The following is a 23,312-nucleotide window of genomic DNA, read 5'->3' as shown; positions in this document are numbered from 1 at the left end:
TCACTATCGTGCTATATTCATGTTCTTTTGTAATGAACTAAATAGTGTGTTTGCAGACTAATAGACGAAGACAAAACAGTAGAAAAATAACCCACAAAAACATACAAAATATCACTGTGGAGATATATTGCAATGTTTGAAAGCGAATAATGAAAGAGATATTTTTCATCTTTATAAATGATTCTAGTGACTTTCTGATACATTGTGAGAAACATTAACAAGATATTATGAGTTGCTGTCTAATTTCAAATGAATAATTGTATCATGCCAAGAAATAGAATATGGAACAAAGAACAAAAAAGAAATAACACAGACAGAAGAAAGTTCTAACTTACCCTTCACTTACTGAGAATGTGTTCAATATCTCAAAGGCCTTAATGTGTGCATGACTACATGTTACTTACTAATATTTACCCCGTTGTTATGTAACGCTACATACTAAATCTTTGTGATCAGGCAGTCAAGTATTCACACGTTCCAGAAGACACGAGTGAAGTGGTGTAATGAATATGATAGCCCTTGAAGTGTGTGTGTCACCCTGAGTATGATAAGGTGTGCTGTATCGCTATGCGGGAACACAGTTGTCACGTCATGGTTTACTTGGCGTCGATGTTTACACAACCCGTGGGAATGGCAGTATAGAATATAGCTGGAATAATTCTGAGTACGACGTCCAACAACAAACACACATAATCCCACAAAAGTATTATGACGACGACGCATTAAAACCAACCGGCCAGTCAACCGTGTTACCAGTCTTTACCTAGTGTCTTTGAAACAGTATTAAAAATCAAAACACAAGATATAAACCCAAAATGAAGTGTATAATATGCTCTGTGATCAATTTTACACTTTTCTGATGCTTTTGTACACTATGCACGTTCTAAACCTCAATCTGTAATCTGAAAAAAATAACGCGGATGTTGACTATAAACATAATACTTATTATTTCAGCATAGGTCTGTGGGCACCCTAGTTACGTAGGGCCATAAGCCTAAAACATAACTCGCTGACTTGGTTGATGGTCCGCGTACCCCGAGGTCCCCTGGCCCAGACTCGGCTATTTAGAGGCCGCCGTAATGTAGCTTGGATATTGCTGACTGCAGCGTGAAAGCGAAAACAAACGTCTATTTTGGTGACCCATACCAACGTTATATATAGTATTTCTCGAGGAGAGAAGTATTTCTGTTTTTTTTTTCAGGTACAACTTGAACTTTGCACACCACTCAAGATCATTTACAAAGTCAACATGCCAACACGAAGGTATATCTTCCTGGTGTGAGGGACTATCGGAAAATCTATTACAAACAAATACCGCCTCTCCGGGACCAGTTAGTCAAGATCGATATGCCTTGGGTCACTTTGACCTAACTGTTGTGTCAATGGACAATGCACACTGTAATCTAATTTTGACTGAATGAAACTGAGCAAGCAAAACGGTCTGTATTCACTCAATTAACCTGTTAATCTGTTACGTTTATATCATGCACACACAAGGTTGGTTGGTTGGTTTTGTTTTACGCCGCAATATTCCAGCTATATGACGGCGGTCTGTAAATAATCGAGTCTGGACCAGGTAATCCAGTGATTGATATCATGAGCATCGATCCACGCAATTGGGATTGATGACATGCCTTAACCAAGTCAGCGAGTCTGACCACCCGATCCCGTTAGTCGCCTCTTACGACAAGCATAGTCGCCTTTTACGGCAAGCATGGGTTGCTGAAGATCTATTCTACCCCGGAATCGTCACGGGTCTGCACTCACTAGGGACAGTAATACCATGTTGAGAGCATAAAACAGGCTTCACAGGGTGATATAAAAACAGGCTATGTACTAGTAAAAGATCTGCGTTACCATCTGACAAATACGTCAGGAACAAATAAACTGACGTCTAGTCAATATAGAAACACCTAACTTACTGGTATATTGGATTGATTGACACTGGTCATGAATCATAATCAAGACTCGATGTTGTTTTATGTTTCATTCTGTGTGTTCTGTTACTCCATAACAAGCTTGGTTTTAATGGTATTCACTCACTCTTTTTGAGCGGTGTGCGTGTGCACTCTTCTGTGCGGAGTTAACTTTCTGGTGTTCACATGCCAAAATGGTCAACAAGCAAAATGGTCCACATGCCAAAATTGTCCGTGTGTTCAGCTTCTTACCCGGTTTCGCTTCGCGATAAACCTCGCAACCCGCAGGCAATCATAAAGTGCGTAATATAATTACTGTACTACCGAGATATATGTGTTATTGTCAAATCTGGTACCGTGACGTATTCTCGTCATGTCTTCGGTAATCTATGTATAGACACTCACGCCTCGACATTCCGTTTCACGTGCGTTCTCAATACTAAATGCAAACATCGTAGTTATTGGTTTTATTTGTTTGTCATTTACCCTGTACAAGTGAGTGAGTAAGTGAGGATGGTTTTACGCCGCCTTTAGCAATATTCCGGCAATATCAAGGCGGGGGACACCGGAAAAAGGGCTTCACACATTGTACCCATGTCGGGAATCGAACCCGGGTCTTCGGCGCGACGAGCGAACGCTTTAACCACTAGGCTACCCGACCACCCCTTAACCTGTAGAAGAGCCTGGAACCTTACATGCAAAGAACGTTAAGCTGTCATGAGTAATATATTGTACATGTTCAGTGAGGCTCCCGAACCGGGGTTATCTAAACCGCCAGATCCCCGCCATGGGTGAGACGGAGCACTATGGATGGTGTGCTGCTGGAAGTGAGCATTGAATATTCATGCACGGTGAGCACGGACGATGTCGTCCTGAAAGATGGGACAAAAATTTAAGGGTGGCAGTATGTTCAGTACAGTACTGTCCAGTGACCCTTCCTTGCACAATATGGTGAGTGAGTGAGTTGGGTCTAACGCCGCTTTTAACAGTATTCCAGTTATATCGTGGCGTGTCAGCTTAATGGATGAAAGCCCGAAATGATGCAGGTCACAGACGTTCACCACTTCGGTGAAACCCACGAGCACGTGTATGGTGCTGACAAACCTAGAAACATAATTGGGGCGAACTGGGATTCGAACACACGATCATAGGTTTTTGGCGTGTCCAAGGGACGCAACTCTGCACAGCAAATCTTCGCGCCTTAGACAACTGAGCCACCCGTGCCTCCTTGCGCAATATGGAATGGGGTTCGCTGAGTCATAACTCATCCACCGCCAATGTTGTTTAACGCCGCACTCCGCAATATTCCAGCTGTATGACGGCAGTCTGTAAATAATCGAATCTTGACAAAACAATCGAGTGATTGACATCATGAGCATCGATCCACGCAATTGGGTTTACGGTGACATGCATCAACCAAGTCAGCGAGCCTGACCACCCGATCCCGTTAGTCGCCTTTTACGACAGGCATGGGCTGCTGAAGACCTATGCTACCCCGGAATCTTCACGGGTCCAATGAGAATGTAACACCGAACATCGCATTCGTTGTAATAAAGTTGTATATCCATAGAACTATCTCCCTTGTTCATCATACAAACTTCTAAATGCCACTTAAAGAATATTTTCTGGAAAACCAAATTAAATCAGAAAGGTACAATCTTTTTCACAACAGACATCCTGACCACATGTTCATTACATTATACGTTGATACTTTCTGTCTATGACATTTCATTATGATATATGATGTTGTGTAGAGCGATGCTAATGATGTCAGTCACTGGATTATCTGATCCAGACTCTGTTATTTACAGACCGCATGGGCCCAATGGTTACAATGGAATTCCTTTCCTGTTGTTCGATGAATGTGGACGTGTACTTATTATAGAACCGTTATACCAGAACAGGATATTACACGATATCAACTTGAATTATTTTATTTTACAATTATGTTTACTAAAGTGTACCAAATGCCAACTACCGTTCCATAAGCATAAGGGATTATGAACCTCTATCATATGGTAACGATAACAGATGTTCGCGAAAGGGGATCATATCTACCCAATCGGTCGCACCCTTGAGAAACACATGCAAAGGCAACTCAAACATGGACAACACGGTACGTCGTTTCTGAATGTTAACAGCGCAGAATAATTGTATAGCTATCATGTCCTCATGCAAACACTTTTATTCAACCGTAAATAACGCTTACGCAATATCAACGTCTACGCGCCGTGGGCATGATGCAATCAGAAATGGCACAAAACGAAGTTGCCAGACACTTTAATGTTGATCGAAACACAATTGCAACATCCCTGTTGCAGTGGCTGTAACTGCACGTGAAGATGTTTACAAAGAGCACACTCTGGCTCATCTCCAATCATCTTTGTAAAAAGTACAAATTTGATTCAAACGGTGTTACCGTTGAGGTTTTTGCGGAAAAAAATGCCAACTGGCGTTAAAATCAAATGTATGTTGTATAAGGAAACAAAATATTTATGAATACTGATTCTTATATATAGTAATCAAGTTGCAGATATCTGAGTGTTTTGTTGTGTACATTGGCTTGGGAAAACGTATTGTTAATATGTCCTGCTGTCGATATTGAATAAGATATGCATACCAGAAAACGAGTTGGGCACTTTAGGTAAAACTAGTATTCTGTCCAGAAAAAATCTATTGATGATGACAAATCAGCTTCTAATACACAAAATACATTTCCTTCAGAGCAAATGAGCGCGGTCCCAACATCGTTGTGAATGGTATCTTCCCAAAACGTAGACCTGCCAAAACGCAGACCCGTTAAAACAACACTCGTTATGGCTGGTTGCATCAGTAATTAGTACCCTGTAACCTTAAGTAAAATGGTATCACCCATGTAACAAGAAAGAAAGCTGGGTAGAGTTCACAATTTTTTATTCAAATGTTATTTCATTGTCATTTATGATTGTCAGTCATTTTCACTTGTTTATCATCAGTGGACCAACTGCATCTAGGTACTGAAGGGTTGTCTTTTCACGGCGATGAAGCTGTTCCTTGAATCGGACAAGGCGATGTTCTTTCTCTCTGTAGACAACCTTCCTGGTTGGCGGTGCTGCTCCAAATTGCATCTGCGCTAGTTTAGCTCTCTCCGAAATTTCTACCTTCTGGATCAGTTCGATAAATCTGAAGATGTTTGGATGTCGCTGTCCACTGATCTGGAAGGTCCACCTCAGCCCTTGACCTTGTTTCATTACTGAACGTTTAATGTTTTGGATATGATTAAGGTGCAATAAAAATAAATGTCGGCATGACATGCATATAGCTTGGGTACATTGGAAACACATTGAACGTTTTTGTCTACAGTTATTACACGCAATACATTATGAATTGATATTTATTGTCGCTCGTCGATAATTTACGTAAACAACCACATCTTTACCGCAACCATGGCGTGCAAGCTTTCATTTGTATTGACATATTTGACCGAAAGACATTTTATTTGGTTCATTTAAAGGTGAGAGGCCAAACATTTATTTCGTAGAGACGTGGTTTTTGAGTGTCCTGATTATTTGATTGACACAATATCCACACACCTCAACAAACACGGACTAAGATATGTTTCGAGTTGTCATTCCAGACATCTTTCGTTTTCATATTCTTGTTTCACTTTCTTTCTTGGTTTTGTTTTGATGAAGAAATGTAATTCTATCATGTACTTTTAATAGGATTGAGAGAAATGTTCTGTTCATGAAACTATTTGTTAGTAAGAACATCGAGAAGGTCATTTACTCTGAAGAAATAAGTCCCATTGTTTCAAGGACCGGGTTTCCGGGTTAGAATAGGCCCCAGCAACTTACGCATTTATTTGTCGTACAAGATGACTCAGTGGATCGGGTGGTCAGACTAAGTGAATTGGTTGGTGTGTCATCGTAACTCGACGGCGTGGGACGTTGCTCATAATATTAATTACTGGTTTGTTTGGTCCAAACTCGATTATTTGCAGACTGACCTCGCAAAGCTGGACTTGTGCTGAGTGCGACGTTAGGCAGTTTACAAACACTCAAACTAGTGTACTACATTCTTCAGCGGTAAAATATCTTATATGACGCACATCTACCACTGACACCGTTGTGCCAGCTACTGACATGGATCAGTTGTTTCCTAAATACCGTTCAATAATAAAGTTGCCTTATTTTAAAACCCTGACTTTTGCATGTATGTCATTCTCGCAATATGATTCAGGCGCAATTCATTCTGACGAGAAACAGACTTGACAGTTTTGTTTCCATGGGTTTGCAAGCAAGGCCCTTATTAATGTATCATATCATCTGCTATCATATTACGTAAAATGAAATGCCTTTGTGCTCTTGTAAATGTAAATCTATAGCCGACTACATGTCATGACTAACAAACCTATATCAACCTATAGAGACCATGATACACAAATGCTGCTGGGACCCGTGAAGATTCCGGGGTAGAATAGGTCTTCAGCAACCCATGCTTGCCGTAAAAGGTGACTATGCTTGTCGTAAAAGGCGACTTACGGGATCGGGTGGTCAGGCTCGCTGACTTGGTTGATGCATGTCATCGATCTCAATTGCATGGATCGATGCTCATGATATCAATCACTGGATTGTCTGGTCCAGACTCCATTATTTACAGACCGCCGTCATATAGCTGGAATATTGCTGAGTGCGGCGTTAAACAACAAACCAAACCAAACCAAAACCAAATGCTGCTGGATTATATTCTGTTTGAGGTTTAATATATGAGATACTAGTTAATAATAGGTAGACTGTAACGATTCCTACAACATCTCATACTTGTGCATTGTATTTTGTAATAATCGTTTGGTAACGAGACTGTGAGGGGAGTTTTTCATACACTTCTAGATCAATTTATAGATGATTGTTTCTATATGACATATTTGAACGATTTACGGAGAGTAACGAGGTAAAATTACATATTTCACCACTTTTAGGATACAGATTATTTCTAGTCTATTACCTTAACCTCATTGTTTCATTATTTCCTTTCCTTAAATGGAAGATGAGTCATTAAATTGAACAAAACACCCCCAGTGTCAAAATGAAGGTAACGAAACATTGTCCTTGAAACAGTCTACTCGTGTCACGTTTCGATTACGGTTTCAGTGGTAATATGTCCGCTTCAATTCTATTATAGAACACGTGCCATTTCCCGTTGCACTTTCTCTAAAAATACGGACATAATAACTGTAATAAATGTAAGTTATAGATGGTGACAGCAATTATTGCTCCCAGTACTTCGGGACGACAAAAAGTCAACTAAAAGGTATTTAACCAATACTGACGACATAAAAAGCCATGCCATATATGCCTGCTGCATATCAAGCATCTTACAGGCACATGTGTGTGACATTAAGAAGGTGAAAATGACAGGTTTTCACACAATTCTTAATAGAGATGTATGTAATTTATAGTCTAGATATTCGTGATTGTCAAACACCTTTATCCATACAAAATCTTTCGCCGTTCAATGGCTTTTCGGGTGTAATGAAAAGTATAAAAACTTGCACTGTAGTACTAGGCGACGCATATCCGTAGTATTTGTGAAGTAATAATGCTTATGATGTGACAGTGACAGTAGCTAATGTCTCTTGATGTTTGTGGTACAAAGATCTTCTCTGGACATCCTACAAGGCCGACTTCATTTAGGTAATCTAAGCATGTAAATCGTAATAATTCACAAAGCTGTCTAACTAAAATAATAGTTTATCTTAGTTTGAATTTCACAAAAGAATTTTACTCGAGAAAAAGCACGACATAAATATACTTAACTTTGCAACAAATAATTACTAAAGAAACAAATACAAACATATGTGTACAATTTCAGTAATTTCTTATGATTATGATAATGGCTTTATCCCTTTTATTTCAATCCAATGTGATGCGCTTTTCATAATATACAAATATTCATTATCATTACGATGTTACTGAAGGAATACCCCAGAATCTACGGCACCAAATATATATATATATATATATATATATATATATATATATATATATATATATACTCAGGAAAGATATTTGTAACCAAATCGCAATATGCCCTTAATTGTAGCCATTGCGATTATTTACTACTTTCATCACTTGATTTTCTGTAATTTTACTTCTTTGATTACTGACAACATTGGATCTATGTTTTGACATTTAATTTGTTTTCATCCCGCGAACAACATTTTTATGAAAGGGAGTATATTGCTATCTGGCCTCATAATGCTGCAGCAAGCACAAGGAATCGAGGTTTCGAGGGTTTTCGCTCAACATGTGTGTAAACATTCACCGAAGGATTTGTGTCAAATTAACACTTCGGAGGGAATTGTCGTCACTGACTGACTAAAATGCAACCTCTTCTCTGTCTCGATTCCCTTTTCATGAAACTGTAAATGAAATGTTGATACCGTTTGTTTGTTAATGTATCAAAACATAAAACACCCTGTCTATTACACTGACGACACTTAATGTACCACAGCCAAACAACAATCGTATACTATACATCTGTAGTCTCTCTCGAGTAGTCTCCCTTTACAAAGAGAGCGGTACACCCAGTTCATTTAACTTCGTTGCCACACGCATCTGTCGGGAACATGCACCGTGACATGACGATTTATGCGATAACAAATCGCACGGTCACGGTCTCTGATGATGACAGTATTTCGACATGACGCCTCTTGAACCTAAGGTTGAAAGATTAGTTTACGGACTGCCTTGATATTTCGGAATATGTGGTCCACTTCGGATCTGCAGCTCTAGTAGTTATTTATAATCATACAGTATAAGTAAAATCGATAAAACCCATTTCATTATCATGAGAAAATCTCTACTAAAAGCAGAGTCCATTGTACCATTCCGACTATATCATAAGGATGTGTTTCTAAATCGTGAAAAGGTGAGAGTATCCTACCCCGTCACTCATAAACACATGCAGGGGCATGTCAAGTGTTCACCATAACAGACACGGGAAGATATCATACAAAATAGGGAGCAGTATCGAGCATCATTTTGGATACCGCAGTCAGATTGCAACATTTCGCAACAATTACATCGACAAAGCGGTAATAAAATCATCGTTTTCACTGGATTATGCCTTTTTCACTTTGACACCCATGGCTAATTCAGATTTCAGAGAAATAGCTCCGGCAATATTAGAAGAAAATCTGAGTGTCTTCGGTGAGCGCGTCATTCGCATGCATGTGACCAGGTAAAGCAAACGTAGATTCGACCCGAAGAACACGTTGCGAAGAGTTACCTCCCTTCATGAAGAGACTTATTATTGTCAATTCTCCGACTTGTATGTTTACCAATCTTTTAATATCACATTCCAGCTAACATTTAATTGAATTCCGCAACTGTAGTAAGTATTATGGATTTACTTACTAACCTTATCAATCCGTACTGTATCACATTTCCGTTTTCATTTTATATAACGCATTTTTATTTGGTTGGCCATAACTACATAATCCTAACAACGGAGTCTCGTCATAAACATGCTGTGCTAATTAAATATAAGGATAGCATGCATTGAAATAGTGAGAAATCAATGATCATGGCTTTCCCTTTATGTCAAGCAATATTCCAGCAGCTCCAGCTTTTGGTGTCTAAATTTCACAATCGAGCATGCTCTTTCTACGAAGATTTCAAAGAGTGTTTCATGCGACTCTTCCACAAAAGTTGACTGGTTACAACATTCAAGGCCTCAGTAAAACTTTCATTTTTTATGGTTGACACGTGGAGGACATTTCCAAATGTTGACAATCAGTGACAAAATGATGTCCGATGCAATTCCCCGACATGTTCCCCTGTTTTTTCAAGTGAACAATTGACTTGCAATTGCGTGTGTTTGTAACGGTCGCCACCTGCTGGGCACTCATCTTTTGCGAACACCTGGTATCATCATGCTTGCCATAAAAGGCGACTATGCTTGTCGTAAGAAGCGACTAACGGGATCGGGTGGTCAGGCTCGCTGACTTGATTATTTACAGACCGCCGTCCCAAGCCGGAATATTGCTGAGTGCGGCGTTAAACAACAAACAAAGTATATTTGAAACTAAGGATTCTATCCGGTATCAACTATGAAAAGTATGCGGGGTTGTTTACACTTTTTTTATACTCAAAATACTGGGAACTTCTTATGGATGATATCTGATTGTTAACAAAGTTGAAAAAGTGGCTTTTGACCAGACACTTAATTGAAAATGCGTTATTGTCACTGAATTGAATTATCAAATACATTGAGAAAATTTGCTTTATCTGTTTATGAATTTGACTATTTATGTATGCTTACTTGTACCTTTGATGTGGCTTGTTTCCTTCAATCTGTTTGCACTGTTATCTAGTGTGCATTATGTTCCCAAGTACGTATCCTTATGTGACATAGATGAAACAACTTACTACCGTGGTCAAGCATGTCATGCTTGTTGGTGTGACTGTAAAGACGTATGCAGTACTAGACTATGACCACTGATGTCATTACTCATCAAACAGCTTGACCATTGTAGGCATGTTTTTGTCATATGTTGAATAAACATTAAGCTGTGTCATTTTAGCTAACTTGACTGAAAGTCAAGGAGCTTATGTCCTTGCCTGTTTGTTCATCCGGGCGTCATAAGGATTTTCTCCATAGAAACCATAGGACCAATGAAGCTGAAATTCAAATATTGTTCCTTCCAATGGAGACACCCCAATCAGTCCCAGAGGTTCGAATCTGATTTTCCCTATTGCCACAACGTCAGCCATATTTAGAAACATATGTTTGGCCATTATTCAGCCAATTTCGTTGAAAATGTAATGAAATGTGGTTTATATTGAGTAAGCAGTGGGATTTACATGTATTTGTTTCGACCATGCCCTTAAATTATCTGCACACTTGGCTCTGTGAATGTGTGAATTGACCCAGCATATACCCAGGTGAGCTTCGGTGTCGTGGTACTATTTATCTGAGGATCCACATGTAAAATCATCAAATATTATCTTGGAATATTTGTAAAATTATTCTTTGAATTCGAAAAACAAATAAACATGCTTTTTGACATTTGTTTTTGTCTGTTTTCTTGAATCTATGTCACAAAATCACTAGAAACTTATGGTATACAGATAATTTGTCAGAGGGTTATTATATGAAAGTATATACAAGTTTATTTACTAATGGGTATATCTTCTCAAAACATTCTGGGGGCTGTGGGGTAGCCTCGTGATTAAAGCGTCAGCTCGTCACGCCGAAGACCCAGGTTCGATGTTCAACATTGGTACAATATGTGAAGCCTCGTTCTGGTGTCCCCCACCGTGATATTGCTGGAATATTGTTAAACGGCGTAAAACCATACACACTCACTCACTCTTAACATTCTGGCTTGGCTTACTAAGAAATCATCATTTCGCATAGAGCACATGGTACTGAATAACATTGGCGGTGGTGTAGTTTGGTGGCTAAAGCCTTCGCCAATTATTCAGGCTCGATTCCCCCTTGGGTACAACGTGTGAACCTATTTTTTCATGTCCCCCGACGTCATATTGGTGAAATATTACTGAGCGCGTCGTAAAACCATAGTCACTCACTCACTCATTGCAAACCTTGTTGCAACTGATAGCATCTATTTAATGACTTTGCAAGTAATTAAAGGCAACAAAGAATTTGTCAGTTCGTGTCGCAGTGTCAGTACTTATTCATAATGAATTAATTAATTTCAACAGCCATACCTTCTATGTTCAAACGATATGCATACTTTACTGTTAGTGCTGATAACATATTGGTACTATATGCCCCTATCAATACATGGCTGGTGTTGCACACTGGAGCCACTAAAAGATGGTGGGATGTTGTTTAACGCGACAGACAGCAACATTCACTGCAGCCTGGTCACGCCTAAGGGGCACGATGGCACGCAGATCCAAGCTGACCATCCGATGCATTTGTGTCAACACGTGCGACAAGCATAGGTAACTGGATCATCCCGGTGGGGTGAGGTGAAATGGGGTTGAACGTCCCAGGTAAGTAATAGTAGTATCAGCAAGTACAATGTAGATCTGTTTGCGCCTTTTGGTACCAAGCGGCCGAGGATTGAAACACCTAGCTTCCGCTCTCCGGGAAGATGCTCTATTCCCTGTTCCACGGGGTGGTCTTTTACCACAGCGACAACATAGTACAACGAACCAGTAATGGTAATACTTCACCCGCTACAGTAAATAAATCCAATCAAAGATACTACACATTCTGTGGCCCCTGTAAATGTTAGTGATGTTTCAGTAATGAAGAAGGCAATGCCAATAAAAACGTTTTTAATGTACAGTAAATGAGAGATACAATTAAGCTACTCTTATGATGAAAACGTTCCTAAACAAGTCAGAAACATTTGTTGTCTCATCATCCAGGAAATAGAAATAATAACAGCACATTCCTGTAAAGTCACTTTCAAAGGATTTGTTAGCCTGGGAATTCCATCATTTTCAATCTGCAACAGAGGACAGGGAATTTAAGTACAATAACATTGTCGATATATTGTACATAGTTGTTCAGTCTTAATCGTAACATAAAATCAAAGGCAACGTGAAAGGATACATTCAATAAAGCACAAACTACCACCCTAGTTTATATCCTACTGCCTAGGTCAGTAACTTGACAACCAGCACCAGATTAGAAATCATGAGCTACCATAAATTCTGATACAGTTGCATCAGGAAGTTTGCACTGCTTTTAGCAATATGTCAGTCTTATCACAGTGATAAATAAATAATAATAAGAACAATATAGCATGACACTTCCTCTGCTGTCACAACATACTTTGGAATGCTTGAAGCACGTTGGATATGTTCTGATCTCACACACGTACGCATGTTATATTGAATCAAGCATTGATAACTACTTATTTGTGGGCTTCAATACATATGAATTAGGCTAAGCAAAGGTCAGCAATATTATACCTTTCTTCGTCAGCAATAGGTCCCTGTGAACTTCTCCTGGTACAGACATATCTAGGACATAGGACATGCAATAATAAGGTTCTGTATGACGGCGACCTGTAAATACTTGCATTTATCATGGTTCGTAAAGTGGAAAAATACTACTCACATTCCATTCTGAAACCTTTAAAACTACAATTGGAGCCAGTTCAATCGTTTCTTGAATGAAACAACCAACGGCGTAATTGATTGTATCATTACACTCATCAAGTAGATTATTCAAGTTTACATTGCGTTTGGAAAAAGAAACCTGGTCTAAAAATATATTCATGTTTAGTGATGAAGTGACGAAATGTACGTACCACAATGTAACAGGCTTTACCTTAACAAAGGAACGCTGCTAAACAGTAACACTACTGTTATCATTGAGCCAATGATGAATGTCATCCAGTAGTAATCATGCTCTGGGTACACAACCACACCTGTAAGACAAGGAATGTGATGTAATTAATGGATTTTATTCTAAAAACGATTCTCTAAAGATAGGTTGTTTCTAATGAATTGTACGTTCTTTCTAGCTGTTATTTCAGGGTATTTATTTGAGTCAAAAAGCGTATATTGATGATTTTGCCAATCTCTTGCACTGCAATTTTCCAAAGTTCCTGATCAGTAGAGTTAACAATTGATATAGATAGAGACAGACGTACACTGTTTGTTTTATCAAGCATTAAAATCAGTTCTAAAACTATTCACTATGTAATTAGATTTATGCGTATACTAATACTCCCATAGATCATAATGTTCCTTACCTGCCAATGTAACGTCACATCTTTTGCAACCTGGTTTGCATGCGTAGTCTTCTTGGTTAGCAATACAGGTTGTACATTGCCGCTCGCAGTTATCCCCATAAAATCCATCTGCACACTGGACACACTGTCCTGTGTCTCGACGACATGACAGAAACCTTGAACTGCAGTTATGATTACAATTTTGTCCAAGTCGACCATCCATACACGTCCCTAAACACGTCCCCAGCATATGGCAAGCAAATCCATTACATTTTCTCAGACAGTCCTTCTGACATTGTTTCCCGTATCTGCCGCCCTTACACTTGGTACAGTTGCCGTGGGTGTACCGATCACATTGCAGGCAACTCTCTGGACATGGAATTACACATCGGCTACCGTAATATCCGTCAATACATCCATCTGTACATTTAATGATGCCTCTGTTCCGATCAATTTCACACCGCAATCCTTCGCAAGTTTTCTGACAAGGTGTGTCGCAGCATTCACCGAAAAATCCGGGAACACACTCATCGATACAGATATTGTCATCATCACACTTTAGTTTATAACGAATTGGACATTCTGTAGCTAGTAGTAAAACTATATGTATGTGTACTGAAATTTGGAAAAAGAAGTGTCAGTATTCATTTTACAATAATGGGTAGCGGTAACACCTGATGTAAAATATTATTATAATAAATTGTTATTTTAACCATATTTCCGGAAGTAAAAGCATATGTCCTATTATTTATCGTCATGTGAGATGACAATTAAATAGAGTGACTTGAGTATAAACTTACTGATAAAAAGGCAACTGAACAGGTCCAAATGATTCATTTCGCAGCTGACGTGTCCAATTCTGTGAAAAAACCACCGATTTATTTGTCCAGGAACATACATATGATGTTAGTTGCAAAATAATAAACTAAAATATCTGAAACTTTTTTTCTTATTTATTTAAGTTATTTGTAAAATAATTATTGTTAGCAAGGCACCCTCTTGTGAGGGATAAGTCCTGTCAAAAGTGTTAATTGCAACAAAATATCATGATATTTACATTATTTTGAAAGGCATATGTTTTTTGGTCAAATCAGTGTTAATTGCAACAAAATAATCATGATATTAACATTATTTCAAAAGGCGTATCTTTTGGGTCAAATCAGGCCATTACAACAAAAACATTCACAGATGTTCAATGCCTAGAATGCATACACGTTACTATTGTTAACAGTACGGCAATGACTATTATGAACGGAAATACCTATACCCGGACTTTCTTGGATCAGATTGTTTTCTTCATCTGGAACAAAAACAACATGATATAACGAGACAAGGCACAGTGACATCATATTTAAAGTTATTCTAAATTGGCAAAAGAATTAATATCCAAAGGACGAGTAGGAGAAGGGACGCACATGTATAGTCTAGTTTAGATACAGCAACGCATAAGGCCAAGACAAATGTCGCAAGCTGGTATGTCCCCCCCCCCCCCCCCCCCCCCCCCACCCACCCACCCACCCACACACACACCACAAAAAAATACTTTGCCCCCGAAAGTAATTGAGACACATTGTTGCAATATACAACAGATAAGTTTACTTAAAACAAAATTTCAACTCCGAGCCTCGTATGCCTTCTAAAGAGAACATTTTGTATACCCCGGTTTCAAAAGGGATCAGAATTTCCGTTGTCTGCTCTCCATTTCTGAACCGGAATTATACAGCTGAATATTTCGTTTTGAAACTTGCGAAAGAGATCGGTCTAGTGGTTAACTGGTACCTTTTGACGATTTCGGATTCTTATTATCTTAATATATAGTTTCATGAAGACAAGTTAGACTTATACTGAAATAAGGCCAGTACTCGTTTCTGGAGCAGAATTCCTAACACCTTTAAATATTTCTTGGTAATAATTGCTATACTGATCAGTCAGTCTAGCGGTGAACAGATGCCTTTTGATGATTGGAGATATTGAAAAATACTGAACAGCATCATTTTGTCTTCCCTTATCTGAAGGTATCCAATGGCAATGAACCAGAAGCGGGGTATAAGTAGACAAACTCGACTTCCGAATTGCATCAGACCGGGATATATGTCATTTCCTGATGACTCATGTTTATCAAATGCCTAACAATGTTTCCATTTGTTTCACTAAAATTGTTTGAACAAAGTATGATATCACCAACAAGAAACAAATACATGGCAGAGTTCAGCTTTCTTAATCTGGAACGTTCAGAGAAGATGTACATGTATTGTGAGAGAATAATATGGCATAACATTTCATTTTAAGCAGTGACCATAACTGTTTTCTTTTAATATAGCTGCTTTGACTTTATATTGAAAATTGGAATCGAACCCCTTGAACAATATTTGATTCATCATATAGATGAGTGCATGTGTAATTTCAGCTTCATTGTCCAGTGGCTTCTGAGGAGTTGTTTTTACAGACGACACCGCTGCTCGAAGCACCTCGTGACATACAGGAAATTCTATTCAACAGCTGACACATGCACACATCTTAAAACTTTTTGGTCATCATTGCAACTGTTGATAAAAATGAAGACTGATCGAAATGAGCCAAGGGAATAGTGCGTTATAAGTTTTCTGATCTGTCCATCCGCCGTCAATTATACTTTTGGACTCCTCCACAGAGGTGGCTGAATAGAGGCGTCGGAAGCTCTTGAGGTACGTGAAAGATCCTTAGAAATCTTCTGAGGTATAGAGTGCTGAAAGTCCAGGAACATGTCCAGTTGGACGTTTTGTAAGCTCGTGAGTAATCCTATCTGATTGAATGCCCAACAGCAACAGTGTCCAGGCACAATCTTTAATTTAATTAATGCCATTTTAAAAGAATATTGCTCAACTTACTTGTTGCATCCGTCGTCCCATTGGTACTGCTTGTCCGGGATGTACTAAAAAGTGTTCATAATATGATCACGTAAACACCCTTTATTTGCTTAAATGTATCACTTTGTTTCCTCAATAATTCAACACAATACAATATATGTGCAACAACAAAATATAAAAGTAACAACGAAAGTAATTAATGATTACACAGTTTTGCAGAGATGGCAACAGAGAAATGATACAAACATTTGTGAAACAATACCCTGCAAGATATGCATATTTTCGTAATTTATAGATATATAAACATCAAAGACTGGAACTGCTGGAATTAGTCGACATAAATTGAAAGTTGACCATTTGAAATCGGAAGACACCCCTCTTGTCATACAGTCGTGTGATAGCCTGTTGCCATTTCCCTGCATCTGTGAAACTGATGAGGCGGTTTCACTGGTCTTTTATAGATCTTGTACCGCTTGGTTAATCAGTGGAAGGGAATTGGCTATTTGACTATTAATTAACAATATCAGATCATCCATATACCTGAAACTTAAGGTACACGTGTTGCAAGCATTATTCCCGAATCATAATCATTAAGGAACAGATCAGCAGGAGGTTAGCACAATTGGTTTTGGCTAAATTTCTTATCCATGTATGTCTCATAGATGCTTATATGAGGAAGGCCAGCATTTCACATATTGTCTCTTAGTAAACTTCAGATGAAATTTGATTTCAATTTTTGACAGGTTGTGACAAAGAACTCCACTGATCATGGAAAGACGTTTTTCCTGAAGTTCGTCGTAATATGAAGTTACCTCGAATTTCTTGAGATAGAAAAACTGCAGCTGACTGATTAGGTCACAACAAGCGTTGAAAATCTTCCTTATGATCATCCACGAAAAAATATTTTATTGTTTTTTAAAAAACCTCACCACTTCACACAAACAGCGACTCCAACGAGGATTGCAAGGACGGTGACGACAATTACACTTATTACATATCCCTGAGTCGAAGCTGTAAAATGAATATTAAAACTATGTGTTAGAGTATTACGCAATAGTTATATTCAATTTCATGTGATCAGTTTTTAGTTCCATTGATCCTTCCATCTATCTATCACCAAGTATTTAAATACAATATGGAAGATAATCTATGATGCCGCTTGTTCAGTATCGAATAATGTGAAAACAAATCAACCCATATCAACGATTAATCAAATGCATGTGTATTCGTACCATATGAATGAACATGCAAGCTGCGTCTAAATTAATCACAATCAAATGCGACCAAAGATGATTTTATGCCAACAGTATATTGGTAATAATCTAAAAACACCACATGAACTTTATTAAATTTTCAAAATTTTCAAAATCTCTAAATTGGAATTACGAGAAGGTAAATCACATACAGGCACACATACATAAATAATAGCGGCAAAACCTTTTCCTTAATCAAAATTTAATCAGACAATATAATAAGCATGTATTTATGAATCACTATCAATAGACATGATACCCGGTTTTATTCTGCAGTACCCGTCACACATAAATAAAAATACTTGTCAAATGTTTACCTGAACAAACAGGGGGACATATGGTTCAAGTCAAAGTAAGGAAATGCATTGGGCATAATTTGTGTCACTTATGCGTCAAATACGGAATTAAACGTGCTCCAAATGGCTACCATTTTTAACCTTGTGAAAGCTTTGAAAGGCCTTTAATTCTGATTAAACATCCTTTGAGCTAAAGTCGTGTGTCAAAATCTTGGTAGAACCTATATATCTTCATGGCATTAATACTGTCAAGATTTAAACATATCGATGCAGATGGTCAAAATCGTCGTCAGGTTAATTTATTTTCCGTTCATAGTTTTACTTCCACCAGCATATATGAATACACGGATGGTAAATACCACGACTGGCACCGGTAGGGTAACCAAAATATCACTGCATTGTCAATCCACCCATTGGCTGAATGTTTCATACTAAAGGTTTATGGAAAGTCAGCTAATTAGGGGTATTCAATTTCAACGTTTATAGGACATCCACGTTTGTTTTAACAACATATCCTTGTTAAATACATGTCATCTTCCCGAGGCAAGAGAGTTAACTGACTATAAAAGTCCAGTTTTCACCCTTGCCGAACTTGGCTGGTATTATGGAGTTACATTTTGGATGGACTAACGAGTCTATGCATAGTCCAAGCAAAATCGCGAACCGAAATCGAAATCCGGTTCGTAAACTGTCGTGCAGATTTCGGTCGATTGCAGGATTTGCAAAGCATGTGCACCGCCAACTCGTTGTCAGCAGATATTTTCCACATCTTTTCATGTTTTTAATCAAGGTACTTACGTGATTTGATGCATTTCTCAATGTAAGACCCGTTTTATCACAACAAAGATCTTGATTATCCATCAGATCGTCCTGACTGGGCGCCACCATTTGTGTGTGAAGCCAACGCAAGTGATACGAGAGGTGGAATCTGATTGGTCCATAGGAGAGGCTTAGAAGGGACATGACTGGTAACAGCCGCTGGTGGCCTTTCGACCGAGCCCAGTAATTCCAGCCTAGTTCGGCAAGGGTGGAAACTGTACTTTTAAAGTCAGTTAACTCTCTTGCCTCGGGAAGATGAATACATGTCAGCTTCCACTTTTTCTGTCGACATCATATCTTCAATTAATTACAATTTGTGTCACATTCTGAGTTACAAATGTACAACAGGTACTTGCGTCGATAGAAAGGTATGCTGCAATGGTATGCTTCGCGTCATGTTGATGCACAAGATCAAACTTATCTTGTGATATATATTTTAAATCGTTGTTAAATACATAATAACTTCCCCGAACTCTGTTTTCTTGCATTATATCTGTAATGAGGTGTAAGAATCATACCTTGTTCTGTTTCATATGAAACGTCACAAAAGTTGCCCGAGTAGTTGTTCCTACAGGACTTTGTGCAATGTCCATTGTGTTGATTACAGATGTCATCGACGCAGTTACCCCCACACCTGTTGTTGCAAGTCCACCCGTACCAGCCTCGAAGGCAACCCTCCGAACACTCCCCTGTGCCGCGAAAGCAGTGGATGTTTGTAGAATTGGGTATAGGTGCACACTGCTCGGAACAGTTTGTCTCACATTTCTTTCCAAATTTACCATCTGGACATTTTTCTTCAGCATGCAACACTGCAATACAAACAATACAAAGTGTTTAATAAGAATTAATTACCTATGACAATTGCATATATACTGATAAGTATAATGATCAAGAAACGATGACTTGTTTTCTATGACTGTTTATCCACAGGTGACAGCTGATGTAACCTCATGACAATTGGTAATCTGAATTAGCAATGTACTTATAGCACTAGTCATAATCGATTTCCGAAAAGAAAACTTAATGTAGATAAACCTCTTTGGCGAATGTCAGTTGGACATAAATAAATTAATTATTCGTCTTGCCCGTCTGGAAGACACTTCGAAGATGACCACCAGACACTCATACATGCATGTAGCGAAGTGCGGCTCATTAAATCCAAGTAAATGTGCAAGGTATATTAATTAGATTCACATATTCAGTAATAAATATACCGTAGTTGTAAAACCTCACCTTTTACACTGATGATAATCAACATAAAATGTATCACCATTTCTGTCTGTATTTGACACCAATGCATCTACTGCAAAGAACAAAATGGCACATTACAAGTCTAACACATAGAGTTAAGGACATCGATTCTGTTGGGGAACGACACGTTTCTCTAGATCCTGTTTCTATGATGTTGTGAAATGGAGACCTGGGCCCACTTGCACAGAACAGTCTTAGTTACAATCGATCTTAGGCGGCTACAATCAAATTTACAATCACCATTTTATTGTCCTATTCCACTCTCACAAACCGATCTTAACGCGATTGTAAGACGGCTTGGGGTTAAGATCGCGATCTTAGCTAGGATTGAAATCTTCAACGGTGGAGGTACGAATATTTTAAACTCGACTTCTGTTTACAGTTGTCTGCAAACGCGCATAGCTTGCTGCGCATACAATGGTGGGACCGGTAACGACACGCAACACGTATCTCCCTCCATCGCTCTTTGTACAGCTTCAAGAACGGTCCCAACTATTTGAAGGAAACGATTACTAGAATGAAGGCATATATTTTTGTCGGCAATAATACTGTCGTGGTTTAGGAATTGTTTTCTATTTCAACAAGAGAAATACCTACTCATGGTTTTATTCAAAGTATTGAAATACGAATAAATACATTATTTAGTAACACAATTAGGATGAAAATAAAAATAAATAATAATAATATTTCCTTAAACCATAACTCGTAAATGCATGATCGTCATCTATTTGGGGGAGCTTTTCGTAAAATCCTAAATATATCCTTGATGTTTTCGTTTCGTTGCTACAGCAAAGATTGTTATGATTACCATTTCAAAACACAGAAAGAAGGAAATTTTCAAAAACCTTCACAAACACATGTAAAGTCAATTCAATTGTTCCATAATCATCAGAAATCCATTCTACGATTCCGGCTTTACGAGGGCTCATATCGATAGTAATAAAGATCTTAAATTCCAGTCAGGAAGAAGTTTTCTGAAGCCAACCTGAAAAACCCATTCACGGCAGCTTTGAGGTCATCGTTGTCGTCATAGCGCTTTCCACGAAGGTGTTCAGCTGAGGCAACAGGTTGAAATCACTTAGTGCCAGGTATAGAGAGTAAGGAATGTCGTCGAACCCACATCGTCGCACAGAAGCCTTTGTGAGTCGAGAGACTCTAGCAGTTAGTTGATAGAATCTCAAATCAACAAATCAGCATAGTAGGCACCTCCTCAATTAGCTCTAAAGTTTCTCTGGCAATGTCAGTTCTTTCTTCTTTAAGATCAGAATTTAGAAACTTATGCACCCAAATGATGAGATATTTTATTCATCTGTAAATGATAGGTTCAATGGATCCATGGCTATGACCCGTGTCTTCATCAAGTTCAGCAATGGCAATACGTCTATCTGACAGCATAATTTTTTCTATATCCTTGATTGGATCTTCATTGATGGAAGCTGAGGGACGTCCAGAGCTAAGGTCATCATAAAGGCTCGTTCTCCCGGCCTTAAACATAGCTGCCCCACAGTGGAATAGCTAGAGCACTTATACCCCAACACTTGTGACATGCGGTCATGAATTTCTTCGGGAGTAATTTTCTCTTAAGTCAAAGACTTGATAACTGCTCGATATTCGTACTTTTCCATTTCTGGTTCCATTCGAACCCCTATCACGTTCAACTGGCTGTCAACTCACACAGCCTCAACAGACCAAATGCACTTGCAGTGGACTTCTCAAACAATGAACTACATTGACTAGTCCACTTTGTTATGCCCAATAGTGGGAAGTTAGTCAGGCTTAGGACGTTTTGACCGGCGCTCCTATCATAAGCATGAGTTTACGAATCACTATCAAATAATGATGGTACCACAGGTTCAGCGTGAAAATGACAGTATCCAGACCAAAATTGTGACAACAGTCACAAACACACGCAGAGCAAGTCAATTGTTCACTTGAAAAAAAAACCCGGGAAAATATAGTACCAGTCAAAATAGGGAATAGCATCGGACATAATTTTGGCCCGTGAGGCGTTATATTTGGAAATGTCCTTCACATGTCTACCATACAACATTTTGAAAGCTTCACCGAGGCCTTGAACCTGTAACCTTGATCAAACAACGTCTGGGCAAGAGGTAACGTTTTAAATACAGATATACCTTACCATTTATTACATACGGTCTCAAAGGTAGTAAATGTTGTGTATTGAATATATTGTTCTATGTTCTATGTATGGATGTATATAATCTGTTACAAACGGTGTTACTGTTGGGTTATTGGCAGAGAAAAATTAACACTACATCTGTTTTGTTTTATAAAAAAAATCCTTATGTCAAGTAGGATTTACTTTGGGAATATGATTATGTTCTTATATAATGTACACAAGCTGAAGATGACAGTCCTTTGATATCTAAGTGTAAGTGTATAATTTGTACATTGAAATCGTGTTTCTCTTTCAAATTCTTACTATCATGATGGTGTATGTTAATGTAAGTAAGACTAGCTTAGGCAAACCAACATGGTCTGCTATTAATATTGAATAAGATAAGCATGTAAAGCTGGACACTTTAGATAAGAACAGTGCCCTGAGCAGAAAAAAGACATCTACCGATGATGACAATTCAACTTTTAGCGTCCGCCCGGAGAGCGGAAGGTCTTGGGTTCGATCCCCGACCGCGTCATACCAAAATACGTTAAAAGATGGTACTTGTTGTTACCCTGTCTGGCGCTCGGCATGAAGGGGCTAAAACAAGGACTTTTCGACCCGGAGTCAGTATACTGTGTCTGAGTAGGGTATTCATGTTCAACTGCGGCATGATATCTCAGCGAGCTGCTCTATAAATAGACATCAGTCCGGACTAGTACAAGCAGCCACACAAACAAACACATGTACACACACGTACATGCACGTCGCTATATAAGTGCACTAATCTTGGACGCGACGTTAAACCCCATTTCACCTCACCTCACCAATTCAACTTTTAATAGTTTCGTCGAGTTGCCTCCAAAGGAAATAAGGGCGGTCCCATTTTCGCCCATATGAGGCACACAAACGTGTGGGATCAACTGCCTCGATTGTTTTCATGTTTCAATACATTTGGCGGTGAATTTAAAACATTGAAAAGTACAGCACTATTCTAATCTTACCTTTGATTATAGTCCATCAGTGGTTGCAGTGTCTTTACTTATCGAAACCTGTATCCTTGCAAGTATTAGTAACTGTTAGGTTGGCATTTGTTGCATGTGTG

The 23,312-nt window shown here is 38.6% G+C and overlaps 1 protein-coding gene across 1 annotated transcript; it reads right to left on the bottom strand.

Moving 5' to 3' along the window:
• Nucleotides 1-12,318: 12,318 nt before the first annotated feature.
• LOC139448578 (platelet endothelial aggregation receptor 1-like) lies at nucleotides 12,319-23,312 on the bottom strand. Its single transcript, XM_071230147.1, has 11 exons — nucleotides 23,212-23,312; nucleotides 20,071-20,140; nucleotides 19,356-19,646; nucleotides 17,399-17,480; nucleotides 16,491-16,534; nucleotides 14,885-14,923; nucleotides 14,424-14,482; nucleotides 13,645-14,238; nucleotides 13,218-13,317; nucleotides 12,857-12,907; nucleotides 12,319-12,387 (listed from the first exon to the last, which is right to left on the bottom strand). The coding sequence occupies exons 7-11, from the start codon at nucleotides 14,458-14,460 to the stop codon at nucleotides 12,360-12,362; spliced, it is 810 nt and encodes a 269-aa protein (XP_071086248.1). The 5' UTR covers nucleotides 14,461-14,482; nucleotides 14,885-14,923; nucleotides 16,491-16,534; nucleotides 17,399-17,480; nucleotides 19,356-19,646; nucleotides 20,071-20,140; nucleotides 23,212-23,312; the 3' UTR covers nucleotides 12,319-12,359.

The sequence above is a fragment of the Haliotis cracherodii genome, unplaced genomic scaffold (genome assembly GCF_022045235.1).
Source record: "Haliotis cracherodii isolate W230 unplaced genomic scaffold, xgHalCrac1.p SCAF_7, whole genome shotgun sequence".
Lineage (NCBI taxonomy): Eukaryota > Metazoa > Mollusca > Gastropoda > Lepetellida > Haliotidae > Haliotis > Haliotis cracherodii.
The sequence above is the reverse complement of the archived record's forward strand: the minus strand, read 5'-3'. Positions and strand labels throughout refer to the sequence as shown.